General features: G+C 42.5%; 1 protein-coding gene across 1 annotated transcript in view; it reads right to left on the bottom strand.

The window, feature by feature from the left end:
• The window catches only part of LOC145348586 (ral guanine nucleotide dissociation stimulator-like 1), an 82683-nt gene extending 62385 nt beyond the window's left edge, over positions 1-20298 (bottom strand). Inside the window, exons 1-2 of the mRNA XM_080196774.1 lie at positions 19921-20298; positions 8656-8769 (exon numbers count right to left, since the gene is read on the bottom strand). Of these exons, the coding sequence (XP_080052900.1) occupies positions 8656-8769; positions 19921-20298 (492 nt within the window). The remainder of the gene's footprint in view (positions 1-8655; positions 8770-19920) is intronic.
• Positions 20299-20534: the final 236 nt, after the last annotated feature.

Genomic DNA, 20534 nt, shown 5'->3' with positions numbered 1-20534 from the left:
CTTGACACACAAGTATGTTTCAAGGACAGAAAAAGCAGATTGCCTTTACAGGCTCGAGACTTTAGACACTGTTGTCACATTTTATGTTCAACAAAAATGCAAAGGAAAGAACAGAAGCAAAGAAAATACATTTTTAAGGGAAACAATTGTTAATATTTTGCCATTACATACAATTGGAAATGAGCTACGCTACTGGCTACCATCACCTAATTACAACCCAAAGAAACAGAGTCCAAGCTCAGAAATTGTCACTTCTTTACTAAGTAAGGAATAAATAGACGGACTGACTATGCAAGAATGACACATGGAGAAGGCTCAAATGGTGCACATGGTATAGTTGAAGGAAAGGAAAAATAGTTTATAGCCCAAGTACACTGCTGGAGGTCTCGGCTGCCAGCTGCTAGCTAATGGGAGCCCTGTGTGCTTTTTTTTAGCACGGGCAACTACATCTGATTTCATTCAGGAACTTGACAGGCCAGTTGCCACCCTTTGCTCTGGGACTAAGGACCTCAGGAGTAGAAGTCCCATTCAGAAGTGCTGCCTAGAACAGCAGCCTCACAAGACAGGCAATGGATACTGCTGGTAGGATATCCTCCCAAAGTCCAGTACTGCTGATGGATCACATTGTCTGAACTTTCTCCTTTGTGTAGAAAGGACCGGAAAATATCACAGGAAACAAGTGTGACTGTTGCAATTATTTATTTACAAAATCCATTGCTATTCCATTGCTTGCAACAACACAATATTGATGTTTAGACCTGGATGCAAAATCTTACATTGTTCACAGGGACGGCAAGGAAAAACTTGCTGCCCAACATCCTGCATAGATTCATTCCCACTTGCCTGAACTACTGATTCTGACTGACAAACACACACACACACACACACACACACACACACACACACACACACACACACACACACACACACACACACTTTGACAGTATTTGCTGGCAGACTTGGCAAATTTTCTAATGTTGAATCCTTGACAATTTTAAACAAGAGATTACCTATTCCTGCTCTATCCCTTCATTGCAATTTGTACTGCTAGTTCAGCAAATAATGATGAAACAGAGCTGTGCCACTCAGCATTCTGGGTTAGGCAAGGATATTCAAAGTTACAGAATCAAGAAAGGTAGACAGAGATTAGATAGATGAACCAGGAGCTGTCTAAAAAGAGCCTGCTCTTTTTGCTATTCACTTCCTATTTCACATTAGCTAGTGACACAAGCATCACACACCCTTCTAGTAAATCACTTTCAAAAGTAAATCAAAACCACTACACCATTTCTCAAATAAGCACTAATAAGCAGCATCACCTTACATATATATCCAGAGCAACTTGGTGTTCTCAGACTTTGGCTCAAAAGTTTCAGGTAAGGGAGCTCTTGAAAGCAAAAAGGTGGTCAGTGGAATAACAAAGAGATTTGGGAGGAGGCATTTGAGTGAAACCTAGACAGTGGTGTGTTTGCCAACAGTCAACCAGCAGACAAAAGAGGATAGTGTTGGAGAAAATGCATGTGCTGGAAGTGTTCAAGACAATGGCAAGAAGAAGTTTAAAATGTGACATTTACTGTGTAAGTCAGTGATAATGCAGAGAAAGGTGAGTGGGGCTTGGTGAGACAGCATTCGAGTAGCAAAGTTCAAGAAGGATGGGAGACCTGAAGATTTTTGATTGGTTAAGTCTGGAGGAGAAAACAACAAGGGTTAGGTAGTCAATTATGATGTCGCGTATGGAATTAAACTGAACTCCAAGACTGTCAATGATGAAGACAAAGTTCAGAGTTGGGGATAAAGTGACAAGACCTGGTGACTGTGGATTCAATCTTCTCAATGTTAAGCTGGGATATATTACACCACCTGGAGGACTACACATCAGACAAGCAGTCAGACAGAACTCAGTGGAGGACGAGAGACAATGGTGATTAACAGTCTCACTAACATGGAGAAAGAAACTGTAATTGAAGAGGACATTCCGGTCAACGGTGTCAAAGAATTGAAGATGGGTCAAGAAACAAACTGTGGCAGGGAGAACGAATGCAATGTCACAGCAGTGTGGAAGCATCACCTGTTTTAAGTACATTCTAACACATGCATTTGAGTGAGTTTGTCAAATTAGAGGATGTTCCAATTGTGCTATTTCATTTTAACAGGGACACAGTTTATTGCTAGGCATCTCCCTTTGTGACTGTTCTGCTTGCCACCTCCCACCCTGACATTCCCCATGTGCCTTGACACTTGCAACTCATTTTGCTCCCTTGCTCTCGCCATCCATGTCCCAAGCCCTTGCTTACAGTAGCAAAGGGAAGCATTGAGCAGGGGAATCAGGAGTGGCAGTGAGCTGACAGTGGGAAGCAGCAAGGAGGTAATTGAATTGTATTGAGAATCAAGAGTTGAGGATTTTTGAGCCAGTTAGGTTCAAGGCAGCCAATAGGTTTTTGAATGTACATATTTCAGGTCAGGCACATAACCCACCCTTATTACATGTTTTCTTTTGGGGGGTGGGTGAAGAGCATGGAGGGAATGGTGGCAGTGACAGTGTCATTGGATTACTAATCCAGAGGCCTAGACTAATGCTGTAACGAACATGGGTTCCAATCCTATCAGAGCAGCTGATGGAATTTGAATTCACTTAAATCTAGGGGAGGAAAGTTACCAATTGTAAAGAAAACAATCTGATTCATTATGTCCTTTAGAGAAGGAACTCTGCTACCCTCACCAGGTCTGACCTACATGAAACTTCAGGCCCACAGCAAAGTGGTTCACTCATGACTATCCTGTCTAGCAAGCCACTCAGGTCATCCATTTAAAATGGAGCAGAGGGTTGGAGAGTTTGCTTTTGATTTGTCGCATGAGCATACAGTGAAAAATATTATTTCTTGTGCACTACACAGACAAAGCATACTACTCGAAGTAGTAAGAAAGACAGCAGAATGTAGTATTGCAGTCGTAGCTAGGGTGGAGAGAAAGATCAATTTAATGCAAGGTAGGTCCATTCAAAAGTCTGATGGCAGCAGGGTCTTGAGGTTTTGGAACTCTCTTCCTGAAAACATTGTGGAAACACTCTTTGAATGTTTTTACGGCAGAGGTGGATAAATTCTTGCTAAGCAAAGAGGTGAAAGGTTATCGGGGGAGTAAACATGGTGCAGAAACCAAATGGCCATCAGGCTTGAGGGGCTGAATACAGCTGTTGTGAAGTTGTACGAATAAAGTAATGGCATGATGGGAAAATTGGTCAACCATTTGGTACAAAATAAGGAAAACTGACTCCGCATAACCCTAGACATGAATAAGATTGGAGAAGGTCAAGACCTGATAAGGCTATCTCTGCATAACCTAGGGCTGTATGAGTACGGCAAGATGAGGTTAGGGATGAAGGAGTCACCAAGTTTCTTCTGTTCTATTAAAGGACAAGATAAAGGCATGACTGATGAGACAAAGAGTTCTAGGAAGTTGTACCATGATTTATGACATTGCTTATGACGCCACTACTGATCAAATTCCTGAATAAGCTCTGATCAGGCAAACTGATAATGATTATGTATAAATACTGAACTGATTCTTTATCTAAGCTCGTACTTGAGAAGGAATTAGCAAGTTGTAACAACGGCTCTCCAAACTCATGTTACTGCCACTACTGCATGCAGTCTTTCGTAAATAAAGACTAGTTATTTGGTCGGAATGAATTTTGTTGAGCCTTTCTCTCTATCACAGTCAAGAAGCAGAAAAATTTCCACTTCAACACTGGGGTAGGCCAAGGTGATTTTAATTTGGAGCACTATTTTCAGGATTACATTGGGAGTTGTAAATGAGGAATAGCTCTATTGTTCATGGCTATTTCAGAGGAGCAGGACCCTGGAGTGCAAGGCCAAATCTAAGTGTCTTAGAGAAAACTACAATGGGATGGGGGAGGAGTTGGCCAAGGTAGACTGGGAGCAATAGCTTTATGATAGGACAATGGAGGACTTTCAAAGTGCTCAGCAAAAGTATATGTCAGTGATAAGGAAGGACCGTAGAAAAAGGGATAATCAGCCATGGATATCAAATGCAAAGAAAATGCATACAAAGCAGGAAAGACTAGTGGGAAACTAGAGGATTGGGAAATCTTTAAAGCTCAGCAGAAAGCCAATGAAAAAACCTACATAGAGGAGGGTAAATGAGCTCAGAATATAAAAACAAATAACAAAAGTTTCTACAAGGATATAAAATGAAAAGGTAAACATTTGCTCTTTAGAAGATGAGAACAGGAATTTAATCATTGGAAATGGCAAAGGCATTGAACATTTTGATGTTTTGTGTCAGTCTTCACAGTGGAAGACACAAATAACATGCCAAAAATTGGTGAAAAAGGTTATGACAGGTGAAGACCTGGAAATGGTCATTATCACTAAATAAGCAGTGTTGGGCAAGCTAATGGGGTTAAAGGGAAACAAGTCTCCTGGCCCTGATGGAATACATCCCAGGGTACTGCAAGAGATGGCGGGGAAAAATAGCAAATGCATTTGTGGCAATTTATCAAAATTTGCTGACTCTGTTTTCCAATCTACTGGCACTGCCCCAAACGTGATGCCACTGTTTTTAAAATAAGAGGTAGACAAAAGGTGGCTATAGGCCAGTTAGTTTAACTTCTGTAGTGGGTAAAAAAGCTTGAATCAAAGAAGAAATAGCAAGAGATCTGGATAGAAATTGTCCCATTGGGAAGACACCGCATGGATTCATGAAAGTCAAATCATGTTTGACTAAGTTACTGATTCTTTGAGGACATTAGAAGCACTGTGGAGCCAGTGATGTGATGTATCTGGATTTCCAGAAGGCATTTGACAAGGTGCCATAGAAAAGGCTGCTACACAGGATAAAGGTGCATGGTATTGTAGATACTATATTAGCATGGGTAAAGGATTGGTTAACTAACAGAAAGCAAAGAGTGGGAGTAAATGGGTGTTTTTCTGGTTGGCGATCAGTGACTAGTGGTATGCCTCAGGGATCAGTGCAGGGATCACAATTATTGACAATTTATATCGATGATTTGGAGTTGGGGACCAAGTGAATGTCTAAGTTTACAGATGACACGAAGATGACTGGTGGAGCAAAGTGTGCAAGAACATCTGCAAAGGGATATAGATAGTTTGAGTGGGTAGGGCATGAAGTACAAATGTTGTTAAATATGAAGTAATCCATTTTGGTAGGAATAGCAGCAAAATGGACTATTACTCAAATGGTAAAAAATCACAGCATGCTGCTGTGCAGAGGAGCCTGGTGTCCTTGTGCATAAATCACAAAAAGTTGGTTTGCAGGTGCAGCAGATAATTAAAACAAATGGAATTGTGTCCTTCATTGCTGGAGGGAGAGAGTTTAAAAATAGGGAGGTTATGTTGCAGCTGTATAAGGTGCTGGTGAAGTCACACCTGGAATACTGTGTACAGTTTTGGTTTTCTTACTTAAGGATATAATGGCACTTGAGGGGATGCAGAGGAGATTCATGAGGTTGATTCTGGAGTTGAGGGTTGGGTTGTGATGAGACTGAGACCATACTCACTGGAATGAAGAATGAGGTGGGAATCTTACAAACACAAAATTAAGAGAATATAAGATAGAAGCAGAGAAGTTGTTTCCACTGGCAGGGGAAACTAGAACTCAAGGGACATAGTCTCAAAATAAGGGGAAGCAGATTTAGGATTGAGTTGAGGAGTAACTTCTTCACCCAAAAGGTTGTGAATCCGATTTACTCTTGTCACATGTATATGAACAGTGAAAAGTATTGTTTCTTGTGCACTATACAAACAAAATACTTCAGAGAAGGAAACAAGAGTGCAGGATGTAGTGAAACAGTCATAGCTAGAAAGATCAACTTAATGCAGGTAAGTCCATTCAAAAGTCTGACAGCAACAGGAAAGAAGTTGTTCTTGAGTCGATTGGTATGTGACCTCAGACTTTTGTACCTTTTTCCCAAAGGAAGGTGGTGCAAGAGAGAATGTCCAGGGTGCATGGAGTCCTTAATTATGCTGGCTGCTTTGCCAAGGTAGCAGGAAGTGGAGACAGAGTAAACGGGTGGGAGACTGGTTTGCGTGATGGATTGGGCTACATTCACAACCTTTTGTAGATCCTTGCTGTCATGGGCAGAGCAGGAGCCATACCAAAGTATCCAGAAAGAACACTTTCTGTGGTGCATTTGTAAAAGTTGGAGAGTGTCGTAGCTGACATACCAAATTTCCTTAGTCTTGAGAAAGTAGAGGCGTTATTGGGCTTTCTTAACTATAATGTCGGCATGGGGGGCACCAAGTCAGGGTGTTGGTGATCTGGATACCTAAAAACATGAAGCTGTCGACCTTTCTATTTCATCCCTTTGATGTAGACGGGGCATGTTTTCCTTTACGCTCCCTGAAGTAGATGACATTCTCCCTTGTTTTGTTGACATTGAGGTAGAGATTATTGTTGCTGCATCAGTTCAGATTCTCTCTCTCCTGTACTTTGTCTCGTCATTGATTGAGATCCGACTCGCTACAGTGGCATCATCAGCAAACTTGAAAATCGAATTGAAGGCAAAATTAGCCACAGTCATTGGTGTATAACGAATATAGCAGGGGGCTGAGAACACAGCCTTGTGGGGCACCAGTGTTGAGGATGATCGTGGAGGTGGTGCTGTTGCCTATCCTTACTGATTGTGGTCTCAGAGTTAGGAAGTTCAGAATCCAGTTGCAGAGGGAGGTGCCAAGGCCTACGCCATGGAGTTCAGAGATGAGTATACTCCTTAGACACCTATGACTGTGCAGCCAAATCCCCCTCCAATTTGATTTTCAAGTTTGCTGGAGGCACCACCATAGTGGGTCAGACCTCAAACAATGACGAGACAGAGTACAGGAATGAGTGTTGAAGGCTGAGGTGTAGTCAATAAATCGGAGTCTGACATCGGTGTCCTTGTTATCTAGGTGAAATTCAATGAAGCAGTTGAGGCTATCTCATTGCAGATTTGTAAAGCTAAGATAGATAGATTTTAAAATCAATAAAGGAATTGAGGGTTGTGAATAGGCAGGCAAGTAAAGCTGAGTCCACAAAAGGATCAGCCATGATCTTATTCAGTGACTGATCAAATTCAAGGGGCCAAATGGCTTACTCCTGCTCCTAGTTCTTATGCTCTTATGTTCTGGAGTTGCAGATGAAATGGCCAGGGTTCGGCAGGTGCTGCTAGTACTGTGATGACAATGACAAAAGGACAATATTAAGTGAGATTATGCATCTAAGGAAGGGGTTAAGCAAATGGCAGCTCCATGCAAATACAGTTTTCTTTTAAAAAAAGTCACAAAGTAGGGGCTGTGGACAAAATAAGCTTCTCAAACAATATGAAGTCACCTATTTAACAAAGTCTTTCCAATTGAATATTTATCCTCAAGCCTCTGTATTAGTGATCAACTCTATTCAGAAAAATGGGCTGAACTTCCTACATCCCAAGTTCCAAATTTATCACAGGAGTAACTTGGATTTCCATGGTTGTACATTAGATCCAACATCAGTGGTTAGCACTGCTGATTCAGCTCCAGGGACCCAGATTTAATTCAGGCCTTGGGTGACTGTATGGAGTTTGCACATTCTTCCTGTGTTTGTGTGGGCTCTCTGGATGCTTCAGTTTCCTCCCATGGTCCAAAGATGTGCAGGTTAGGTGGATTGGCCATGGTAAGTGTGTAGGGTTGCAGGAAAAGGGCAAGGGAAAGGGCCTGGACAAAATGCTTTATCAGAGTTGATACAAATGTCATGGCTTCTTTCTGCACTCTAGGGATTCTAAAGAAGATAGCATGTTTGAAAGCATTAAATGCACCACAAAGTGAGAGAACAATCGATAAACAAAATTAGATTGCTCCTTCTATATCAGGTTGTAATCCCAATGCCACCACATTAACTCACTACCCTATCAAGTTGCAAAGATCCTAGCTCTATTCCAGTGTTGGTTCAGTTTTATAAACATCTCAGCTGTGCTATTTGGAAATTAAAAACAGCATGGTATCAAACTTATTTGCAAAGTAGTACTGTAAACAAGGGTCTGAGTTGAATATCCACAATTGCAATCAGCCATCAAATGTACAATCTATTTTTGTGGGTGAAATCCCTCATGGAACACCAGAATTCTCAGTTTCAGGTCAAACTAAGGAGGTAACAAAGAAAGTATTTTCTTGGTAAAAAGGGTGAGCATCTCTAGTCCCTGTAAATGCTCAAGTGGTTTTTCCACAATGGTATAGGAATATTTCATGCACGCCCATAGAATCACTTGGCCAAGCACAAGCACTCACTGGATATATCTGAAGTTTGCTTTGGAAGATTAACCAGGAAAGTACATGGCTAAATTTGACCAAGTACTGGGAACAACCAAATTAATCTAGATGAAGCACATTTGCCAAAGATTTAGTTTCATCAAATTTAATTGCTAACATTTGATGCTATATCGCTTCATTTTTGTTTCCCCTTCCTTAGTGATTGATCAGCGAGTAACCTCAATACACAGGATTTTAGATAAATGTATTCCTGATGAAATGGGCAATTCCCATTCAACCTTTTGAGCATGTAACAAAGCCAGGGTTTAACCCCAATATAAGCATTTCAATGTACATGCATTGTTTATAAAACAAAAAGGAGGAAAAGTGGAAGGGAAGATTAAGTTATACTCACCCCCAGCCACCTTGCACCCTTGCTGGCCGTTTGTTGTGTTTGGATTTTCTTCAAGCTCACATTATAAACAGCATCTTCTTCTATCTCTTCACTCCAGTCTTCAACTGAATTGTGCTGTGGAGAAATCAAACCAAAAATAGAGTAAATTCCTCTGGAGAAGTTCCTGAAATTTTGCATCCAGAATGCAGACAGTATTATATCTAAGACTCCTGTAGGGTTGAGGAAACTTTGTCTACTTCACATATTACTCTCAAAATGACATTAAAATGACAATGCTCACGGGACTTCCTGAGCACTTTAGTTAGACTTTTCAACATTAATTAAATTGACGAGAAATGCTAATTAACCGTTTCAAAGTCTATACTAAAAATCATTCACACATGTGCCATTTCCCATTGTACTGATATTTTCCTGACATCCACAGTGCAGAATGTCTTCACACAGTATAATAGAAGTTTAAAAAGCAGCTTCCAATTTTAGTTTACAAACTGCAGAGTTGTATTAATAATCACAATAGTGTTAATTTTGCTCATTGATTCACGAACATTGTACATATAGTACAATGGACAACTTGATAATGAGGAAAAAACCCTCTATACCTCTTCCCACTCGTGTCCCAGCATTTTCCCTAAAATATCCTGGGAAAATCTGGGCACCGATCTTAATATAAAATTTTGGTAACAAACGGATGATACCGAAATAGCAGCATTTCACTGAGCAAACATATTGCAATCCTTTGCTTTAGTTTCTCCTTTGGCCATAATCAAATTAAGCCTAATTGATGTTGGTATAATAGGAATCAACTAAAAAATGAAACTAAACTTTAGCAAGGATCCCATGGGACCACAATGGATTTTTACAGAAGCTCAAGCATGAAAAAGGACCTTGTGGAACATCAAATTGCATTTATGTTTACTAGGCAGCAAAAAAGGACAACACAATGTGTTTCAGACACTGCATTACAAGACCAGCATATTCAGTGACAAGGAAAAACTAACTACAAGAGCTTTGGCTCTGATTCTGTCAGGTCCATTTAAATGAAACATAGAAAAATAACTAACTGTACCACTTTATACTTCCAAGGTAACCACATTCGTTTTTTCTCTTCATGACAATTACTCCAGAGATCCTTGAGCACTTTGAACTGAAGTTTTAGAAATCCTGTCACATACTCCACTGAGTTCCAAAGCTAAGCAGCACAATAATAAATCCATTTCTGACAGAGTTCAGCTGCAACTCCTCCCACGCTGTGTGTGACGCAACACTTTCCTGTATGGATCCCTGGACTTAAACCTTTACTTCCAATATCTCTTCCCCACCCCCCAAAAAAAAAGATTGCAGCCGCTGATATTAGATGTTGTGGACTGAAGGATCAGATTGTGGCAACGTGCACATTATGAAGCTTGTGAATAAGAAAAGCAGTCACAAGTTCCAAGACACTACAGTGTACAAAGACTCTATCCTGTCCATACTTCTTTTGGGTGAGATAAGCACTTCTCAATGCAGAAAGTAGCCCTGCAGCAAGAGGCTGGAAATACGGGGAGAATGGGAGAGAAAAGGAACTTATCTAACAAATCATAGAATGACACAGAAGTTACACTGAAAAGCTTTTCCAGTCACAGCCACTTTTGAATTAACACAGTTTTACTGTGGAATAAAGACAGACGCAGTTATCACGGGGGATAATTACTGGAGGCATCGAGCCGGCTTAAGAAGCTGTTACCCAATTCCATTTGTTTTTATTTCAGTGATTAAATCCACTTTCAGCACTGGCACAGCTCGTGAAGAATAAGAGACAATGCTCTGTGACTGACTGGTGTCTCAAAAAAACAACATTCCCCACTGTCTGTGTTGTTCTTGGCAGAGCTTCAGAGACTGGTCTGTGTTGTAGGGAATGAAAATAGAGGTGACTGCTGCACTCTTTTAACCAGTGCTGTTATGGAAAGAAAAAAAGTTATCAAAATACAGCGGGGGAGGACTGGGAGGCGCAGAGACCAGTCACATGTTAAAATGACAGACCATTCTGTTTAATTCAAAATAAGGTCGATTAACCCCAGAATTGGAACACTTCAGATGCTGTTGTTCTGGAGACATGGGTTCAAAACTCATCATGGCAACTGTTGGAATTTTAATTTGATTAATAAATCTCGAATGAAAAATCAATAACAGTGACCATGACTATCATTTGTTATAAAACCCATCTATGTTTACAGAGTATGTTTACAGCAGAGATTGACAGATTTCTAAATCACAATTGACACAAAGGGATATGGGGATAATGTGGGGAAAATGGATGAAGTTGATGATTGCATTGAATGGTGGAGCTGGCTGAATGGGCTGAATGGCCTCCTGCTGCTTCTATGTCCCTAAATAAGTCTTACAACACATTATATTAACACAGTAGATCAAATACATGATAACTGGGCACATGGAAAAATAATAAATGTTGGACAGAAATGTAGGAAAAGCAACTGATAATGTGCCACATTAAAGAGAAATCAAAACTAGGGCAATATCCTCACTTCTTGTGGAGCACAAACAGTGAAGGCAACTTAAATATGGTTATACCTTCTCATTTTTGTCAAGTTTATAACTGAAAGTGACTTGAGTTCATTACATTTTTAAAAGGACAGCAGATCATCCAATTATTTAATACTGTGTTTGTAACACCACTGTAAACCCACCCCCTCACCCCCACCCCCAGCATATCTTTCAAACTGTGGGAGGAAACCGGAGCATCCGGAGGAAAACCCACACAGACAGGGGGAGAACATGCAGACTCCGCACAGACAGTGACCCAAGCTGGGAATCGAACCCAGATCCTGGTGCTGTGAAGCAGCAGTGCCAATCACTGTGCCACCATGCCGCAGGCACTGCAGGTACTGCAGGCTAGAGGGCAGTTAAGAGTTAATTACATTACTGTGGATCTGCAGGTGCATGTAAGCCAGACTGGTGAAGATGGCAGATTTCCTCCATTGCAGAGCATTTATGGAAGAGGTGGAATTTTTAAATCAATCAAGTAGTTTCAGAGTCACCATTACATAGACATTACATTTAAATTCCTCCTGCTGCCGTGCTGGGATTTGTCTCTGGTGCATCAATTTAGGCCTCTGGATTACTAATCCAGTAACATTGCCACATGACTGTTCCCTTGTCATTAACGACATTGGATTGGTAAATCAGAAAGCTTTACAACAGTGCAACAAAATACCTCTGGTGACTTTGACCTTTGCTTGAAAGGTATGATGCCTTTAACACACATTTTCTTCATTTTATGAAAAGGAAAATGAGATTGAAAAATAAGATGCGTGATTGAGATTTGTCAGTGAGGGAATATATTTACTTGAAACATTGAAGAGCTACTTTTCCTCTCTTTATTTTCACAGGGTTAAGTCTCCATTATCAACCAAGATGCCCAGGTGACCGTTGACAGGGGAAATGAGCAGGGATTTTTGGACTGCAACATGAATAGACAGCATCCTGTTCCCTAACCCCGTGATGCCAAGATGAATTCTAGTATCTTGCCGTTGCTTTAGTGGATAGTAGCTGATGCAGCAGGCACGGGCTTTGCAGTCTCTCTTGTATCCACCCTTACACCTCTGAAACATTTTGGAATGTTTCACACAATGGTGCTAAACAAATGCAAGTTGTTGTAGCTCACGGGACAATCCGTCTGAGGCAGGGGCATGGGTGGAACATTTTCTTTTCAAATAGAGAAAATAGCCTGCTGTTCTATAATTACCGCTTACAACATCAGGATGCCTAAAGCGATAGCCAATGAAGTATTTTGTCAAGGGCACTTGTTGAATAGAGGAAATGTGGCAGCCAATGTGGCAAAGCTACTTCAGGAGGAGACTTGACTGAAAGGCAATAATGGTGTAGGGGATTGAATGAGTAGACATTAACTGTCGGCAACAGTCTAACCAAACAAGTGATTCATCTCCCACTGACTCAAAGATTGCTTATAGCTGTGCAATTATTGTAATAATTAGAATGTGAGTCTCTGGGTAGGTGTCCAATAAATGCACAACTTGAAGTTGGTAGTGTATTTCATGGTGAATAAATCTCCCTTCTTTCAACTGACATAGGCCCATAGTCTACCGTTCAGTGTTTATATATGCTGCTATCAGCATGGCAAATAGCACACAGCACACAATTCCTACAGCACAATGAAGTACTAGCACCACCTGGTGCTATAAAAACAAGCAATTACTTCTTCAGCATGTCTATTGCATTGAGACCTGGTTTTATAGAAAATACAAGGCATCTCATACATACCAGTAACGTATTACTAAAATAATCAGGAATTAAGCAAATTGGCCCCTCTAATAATACTTCTTTAAGTAAGTTTATTGCATTGAACTGCATGTACAGATGTCAAGATGTTATCATCTTTATGAACCAATGTCATCTACTCTACAAATATGACAATTTCTACAATTAAACCCTATTTTTAAAATGTGTCCTTGTGACCTGGGCCAATGCTAGCAATCATCTTGCTCATTGCTGGTTGCTCTGTGTTACAATTAATATTTATCAGATTTTGCCTCTACCAAGTCATTATACATTTTAATTTTGCCCAATATGTTTGGAGCAATTTTTCGCACATTCTCCACAAAATGGGATATGGGAAAATTGAGAGTAGTTCTCTCAAGGAGGACAATGTGATGACAAACCACCTCAGTTCAAGTTAAAATTTTGCATTATGTTGACAGTCTCAAGTGTTGCCTTGCTTGATCAGTATTGGAGCATGGTTCACCGTGCAATGACAGTACATGATGGTTCTGCAACCATACCTGGACATTCTAGAAACTGTGGAGATCATAAACATTTCAAAAAATATCTTTCCTAAGCAGCTGTAATATTTTAATGCCATCGGGAAATCCACCATATAGTTTCCCTTTGGAATACTCTGAGGCATTTTCCTGATCCATCATTTTAATAGATAAGTGCAAAATTTTATCTGTGCTGGCATCAGTAATGGCATAAATAATGGTAATCAGCATGTCAACACTATCTTCACCCATTATCCTTTGCCTCTATTCTTCCTTGCCAACGCAACTAGCATCTTTTGAAATCATTGACAGTTCCTTGACTGTTCTCTAACAAGTTGAGAATTCCAGTAGATATATGCACATTCTATACATAATAATGTTTACTTTTAACAATCCCAAAGGATACCTTAACTCCCCAAATGATGCATTACCTCCCCCAAAAGTGTGCCTTAACTCCTGCAAATGTGATCTACAACAAGGTCTGGCTATCCAAATGATTCCATCAGGGTCAGACCTCTTCTTACCTGGTCTAATCTGCACACTTTGGGTCTCACATTCCTGCCTACCAAATTCTCTCTTCAGTGGAGGCAGCTGGTGAATAAAATGGCCACTGCCTCTGCAAATAATGCATGACTCCAGACCCAGCCCTGTGACGGTGAGTGGCACAGTGGACAGTACGGCAGCCTCAAACTGCCAGGAACATGGGTTCAGTTCCAGCACTGTGTGACTGTATGGAGTTTGCACATTATCCCCGTGTCTGTGTGGGTTTCCTTCAGGTGCTCCAGTTTCCCCCCGCCCCCCACCCCACAGTCCAAAGATGTGCAGGTTAGGTGGATTGGTATGCTAAATTTGTCATGCTACAACAATTAATTTATCTGTCTTTGTCTTTTTCTGATATGGAAAAAAGTATGGATAGTTAATGCTCAAATGAACTAGCTAACCAGAAAATCTTGCTGGACCGAGAAATTATCATTCAAACATCCATGCTGGGCAGTAAAGGCAGTAAATGGGGAATATGCTAACAATATGCTTCATACACATCTGTTGTAAAACAGTGGAGATTCAAGTGTGCAGCCTCGTTAGGGCGGGGGCACTTACACAAATCATTTAAAATAAAGCCTTAGAACAATTGGGACCTTGGTTTTCTTAGGTAATTAAAGCGAGGAGGAAGGTGCTGTCTCCACAAAGCAAGTGCCTTTCTCACTATGTGAGAGCTAGAGGGGTGTGAAGTATACATATATGTTGTATGTTGAAGTTTGGAGTGCGAACGGCCCTTTAAAAATGCGGGTCGGGTAACCCCAGCTCCTCCCAGTATGGAACCCTGTTGGGCAGTCTTAGACTTGACTGTGAATGAGTGTACACCTCTCATAAAGAAGTCCCACTGTTCAAGTTGCCAGGCCTACCTTGTGATTTTTTATTTACCCTTAGCTCATAGGGGCATACTTAATAACTAGATCTCACTATCCTTCTTGCCAGTTACGTTAGAAATTCTGCTTTAAAAGTTTGACAGGTCCTTCATGCCCCAACCTTCAGTCAGTCTCAGCTTCCTGAATCTTTCTCATCTTTCTGTAAATATTATGGTCTCATATCTGACATCAATCAAAAATGCTCATTTGAATTTTAAAGTTATTTTGTTATTTTACTATTCTTTTCATGGGCTTGGGTGTCAGAGGTTAGGCCAGCATTTATTGTCCATCCTTAATTGGCCTTGAGAAGACAGTGGTGAGCTGCCTTCTTCAACTGCTGCAGACCATGTGGTGTAGATACAGCCACAGTGTTGTTAGGGAGGGAATTCCAGAATTTTGACCCAGTGACAGAGAAGGAATGAGGCTCTATTTCCAAATTAGGATGGTGAGTGGCTTGGTGAGTGCAGGTGGTGGCATCCCTATGTGTCTACTGTCCTGGGCCTTCTAAATGGTAGATGCCACAGATTTGCAAGGTTCCATTGGAGGAGCCTTGTGAGGTGCTGCTGTGCACCTTGTAGCTGCTGCCACTGTGCATCCAAGGAGGAGAGAGTGCATGTTTATGGAAGGGGTAACAATCCAAAGGGTAGTTTTGTCCTGGATAGTGCTGAGCTTCTTGAGTGCTGTTGGGGCTGCACCCATCCAGGCAAGGGGAAAGTATTCCATCACACTCCTGACTCGTGCCTTGTAGAAGTTGGACAGGCTTTGTTTGGGGAGTCAGGAGATGAGTTACTCACACAGCATTTCCAGCCTCTGACCTGCTTTTGCAGCCATAGCATTTATGTGGCTAGTCCAAGTCAGTTTCTGGTCAATGGTAACTTCCAGGATGCTGATAATGATTTTAACAGCTGGTTTTGACAAGAATAATTAAGCCCAATTCACTTTGATCTCCCAACGTAACTTGGTATCAAAGCCTAACTTTACCATTGTGGCTGAAATCAGTAATTAGAATTTTATGTGTGCTGCATTGTGTTATGAGCTCAATCCAGGAAGAAAGGGCCACATATCATTCACTTTGTTGTTTCGGCAAAACACTGCTAGATACAATGCTCTTGTTGATTATGTGTCATCACATTTCAATCTAGTAAGACAAATTATAGCAAAATAAATTGGCGGTTTTCAACCACTTTGACAATCTGAGTGAAGGAGATTGTGGGAAGTCCATGCTTCAGCAAAAAAACAAAACTATTAAGTGGTTGCAATAAATTTCTAAAATAAAGGCTACCAGCTGTCAATACATTCCCTTTGACTTTTACAATGCGTGAAGTATTTTGGTCTCTTCCTCTTTCACTCTATTCATCATTCTTTCCATTTGTTTTGCCATGGAGGTAGCAGGCTGTCAACTTTCGCTCAGCTTTCCTTCTTCATAATCACCCTTTTAATTACTCTTAAATCAGTGTGTTTGATATCAATGCTAAGTTTTCCAAATAACTCAGCTCTATGGCATCCTCTCTGATAATCATAGGCTTTCTATAGAGAAGTCCAGAAACCTGGCTCTGTGCTGCATTTGGGGAGGGGGTAGGGGAAGGGGGGTAGTGGGGGGGGGGGGGAGGTGGTGTGGGGGTGGTGCTCTCACTCGATGACACTCTTGGCTTCTTCCCACGCCACATGGGGTTCATTATCATTTCCTCACTCTCTGAGCTCCTCCTCAATCCTTCCTTCCCATTCAGTGCATGGTGCAACAGAAGAAGAGTTATTTTTTAAGTTATTTATTAGTGTCATATATTGGCTTACGTTAACACTGCAATGGAGTTACTGTGAAAATCCCCTACTTGCCATGCTCCAGTGCCTATTTGGGTTCACTGAGTGAGAATTTAGCATGACCAATGCACCTAAGCAGCACGTCTTTCAAACTGTGCGAGGAAACTGGAGCACCTGGAAGAAACCCATGCAGACACGGGAAGAATGTGCAAACCACACGGACAGTGACCCAAGCCAGGAATCGAACCCAGGTCCCTGGCAGTGTACATCCCAGTGTACACTATGGGTATTTCTGACCTCCAGTATCTCAAAACCCTTTAAATGCTCACAGAGCCAGCCAAAAAACATACATAATCCAACACAGCGTGTTGCTGTCCCCCACTCCACAAATATACACAGCCATAAATCAAAACTGCTGTGTTTTTTTACAGCACATTGAATAGATGGAGTAATTAAGCAATCAATGGGGATGGAAGAAATCTTTGAAGCTTAATAATATTCCAAGCAAAACCTGATGGGGGTGTTGAAGTTAAATATGCAGAGGAGAACATCAATTCTGGTGCAATCATTCAGGTAAAAAACTTAGAAAGTATATATGCACAGGAACACTGTTTTCCTTGTTTTGGCAGTCATAATACCACAATATGCTTACAGTGAACAGAAGGATTGCTGAGCAGATGACATGTTATTTTCCTGTATCGGGTCCAGGAAGTAGTTTGAAAATCTAGTTTGAATTTGGAATCTGTTTACTGAAGGGAGAGTACACGGGAGAGCAGATAGAAGGTGGCCAACACATGCAGCACCACTCAAGGTCCATCATTAACCTCAATTAAAAGGTGAAAACAGTCCTCTGCAGCTTGTGATTCAAAAGTAATTTCATTTAAAACATTTTTTTTGTTTATATAAATTGAAGAGGTACCAAAACCAGAATAGTCATCTCCACTGACCCCAGCATTTTACATCATGGAGCTCAATTATGTTTTAATAAATACATATAATTGAGGTATATTGTCTTCAAGGTAGATGGAACTTAGACCAGTATTAAATTAAAGTATCCTATTATCTACAACACTACTTAATTTAACATTAAGCAGCAAAGTTTGTAGCAATCTGTATTCTAGCACCCTCAATATATATGCCCTTTTTCTCCAATATTCTGTCTGCTGCAAATCTCAAGATTTAAACCATTCTATTTGCATTCATGAGACTAGGAGGCCTTTTGAATGTGTTCTAATCACTCAGATCATGACTAATTTCTCTAGCAACTCCACCTACCCATCTTATCCATATCCCTCAAAGCCCTGACAAAATAAACATTTACCAAAGAACAAAATCAGCCGGGGAAACAGGCCCTTCGGCCCAACGAGCCCACGCCACCATATCTCCCTTTCTATCTGGTCTTGGAATTTTGAATTAACCCAACATTTGTAGTCTGACAAAAGTTTCCATATGTCCAAGACATGACATGTGTACAAACAGCTGCTTCTTGGTTTCATACCTAAATAACTTGGCTCAACTTTAAAAATAGCATCGGTATTCCCTTAACTGCATCATTAGTGAGCACCACAAAAATTCAACCAGTTCATTCCAGCCTGACCTACCATTCACAGATGCACAGAAAGGTCTGCCGGAGGCCAGGATTCAGCTGTCCTCAGGTCAGCTGCTGGGCCTCTGGGTTTGTTCCTCCCAAAGCTGGTGGAGATACATCAGGATACCTGGGGAGTTGTGGAAGGGCTGTCAGCAACCATGCTGCAACTGCAAGGCTGTTTAGGGGAGTCAAACAGAGTGCTGTTGCAGGAGGTGGTGCTGACACAGCGTTAGACCCAGACCCCAGACCAACACTGCAAGGGTGGCAACTGCAGTGGAAAGTCTGGCTCAGGGGTCTGTCCTCCTGGGTGCCAGGGTCCAGGTTATCCTGGAGACACTCTGGGCCAAAGGCAAGTATGTTTCCGTCATCCAGGTGGCACAGGGTTCTTTGGCCGTGGGTGTTGGGGATGTGTGGGAGATACTACTGGCCATGGCTGGGACTCTCGCTGGCATTCTGGAGATGCAGCAGACAGTGGCTGTGAGACTCGACAATTTAGCCCAGGCTCAGAGGGCTACTGCTGAGAGGCTCCAGAGCCTGGCTTGCTTACAGAATGCTGAAGCAGAGGAACAGGGCTGAGGGATCACAAATCATGGGGCAGACACATCTAGGCCTCCAGGACTGACAAAGCCAGGTGATGCCAGAACTTTGGAGCTCAGTCCAGCTACCCTGGCATCCCATGGAGTGTCCCTGGAGCCTCTGGGCACCCCAAGGGAAGAGGAAGGGCTTGAGCCCATGCTGGGGCCTTACACCCAGGAGATCCCGGATGTCCCGAGACCTTCCAATTCCCCTCTTCCTCACACCAGGGCATCTCAAGAGCAGTGAGGTGAACAGGGTGGCACGAAACCTTGCCATCTGCAAATCAGCCGGAGCCCTCCAGATCTAGAAGAAGCAGTAGACCACACAAAATTAGAAAGTTATAGTTCACTAGAGGGCACAGGTGAAGGTCACCAGTAGTCAGGATTTATTAATCAATAATGTTAAGAACATAATAAACTGTTAATTGCACCTCACAGCTGTGACTAATGTGTTTCTGATTCCCCCCTCATCCCCCACAGAGCTGAGTGTTCCTGAGTCCCAAACATAGAGGTGCTGTCTGCTGAGCCTGAAGACTCAGCCAATGTTTCAGAGTGCCTGCCCTACCTTCCCCAACATCCACCAGATCCTTGGTGCAAGTGCCCCCACCACTCACCCCCTACCCCACATTGGCCAAAATGCATGTGTCCCCAACCCTTATGGCTATGTGACAGTGTGCATTCCAAGTACAGACTTGAGTGGCACCAGGGGCAGGATCCCAGTGTGCACAGCAGCGAGTCATCATCATCCTCCAGCCTCCAGTCAAGACTCACAACCACTGCCAGTCCAGGCAGATTAATAGGGTTGGAAGATTCTGGGGGAGAGGGTAGTGGGATGACAGGAGCATGGGAAGGGTGATGTGGTTTGGGGGTCCAGGTGGTTTGGAGGGGGAATAGTGGCTGCACTTGCTCCTGGGAAGTGGTGGACATGTGTTGGTTGCACCCGCTTCACTGCACAGCACCAGCTGCAATCGAGGCTGCCGAGAGGGGATTAAGGGTTATGGGGAGAGGGCGGGAATGTGGAACTGAGCCACGACAGATCAGCCATGATCTTATTGAATGGCGGGGCAGGCTCGAAGGGCTAGTTGGCCTACTCTTGCTCCTATTTCTTATGTTCTTGCCGCCTGCCTTGTTTCCTGCGGCTATTCATGTGGTGGGGTGCACACCTGGCCCCTTCGCTGCTCGTCCTCCTCCTCCTTTCCAGTTGTGAAAAGAGCAGCAAACGATAACGATGCATGAAGCATGCACAGGGTCACACTGGAGGGCCCCTCAGAACGGTCCAAGCAGTGAAACCGCAGTTTCAGCAAGCCAATGCACCGCTCAACGATGGACCGGGTGGCTGCATGGGCCTTGTTGTAGTGGGTCTCTGCCTCGGTCTGGGGCCTCTGCACAGGCATCATCAGCCATGACCTTAGTGGGTACCCCTTGTCACCCAGTAGACATCCCAAGAGCCTGGGCTGGTCTTCAAAGAACCCAGGGATGTCTGACTGCCTGAGCACAAAGCTGTCATGAACACTCCCTGGGGGACATCCATTGACCTGCATGATCCTCATTAGATGGTCGCAGACGATTTAGATGTTCAGGGAATGGAATCCCTTCTTGTTCACAAATTGCTGGGGCCCTGTATATGGGGCCTGCAAGGCGACGTGTGTCCCGGTCACTGCTCTCTGGATGGGGAATCCCAGCAATAGAAGCGAAGCCGAGAGCCCAGGTATCCTGCTGTGCACGGCCCACATCAGACCCATATCATGACCCATATCTGTGTCACAGGTGCCTGAAG

Source organism: Carcharhinus amblyrhynchos, chromosome 9, assembly GCF_965287045.1.
Source record: "Carcharhinus amblyrhynchos chromosome 9, sCarAmb.v2.hapA, whole genome shotgun sequence".
Classification (NCBI taxonomy): domain Eukaryota; kingdom Metazoa; phylum Chordata; class Chondrichthyes; order Carcharhiniformes; family Carcharhinidae; genus Carcharhinus; species Carcharhinus amblyrhynchos.
Note: the sequence above shows the minus strand (reverse complement) of the source record. Positions and strands in the feature narration are given on the sequence as shown.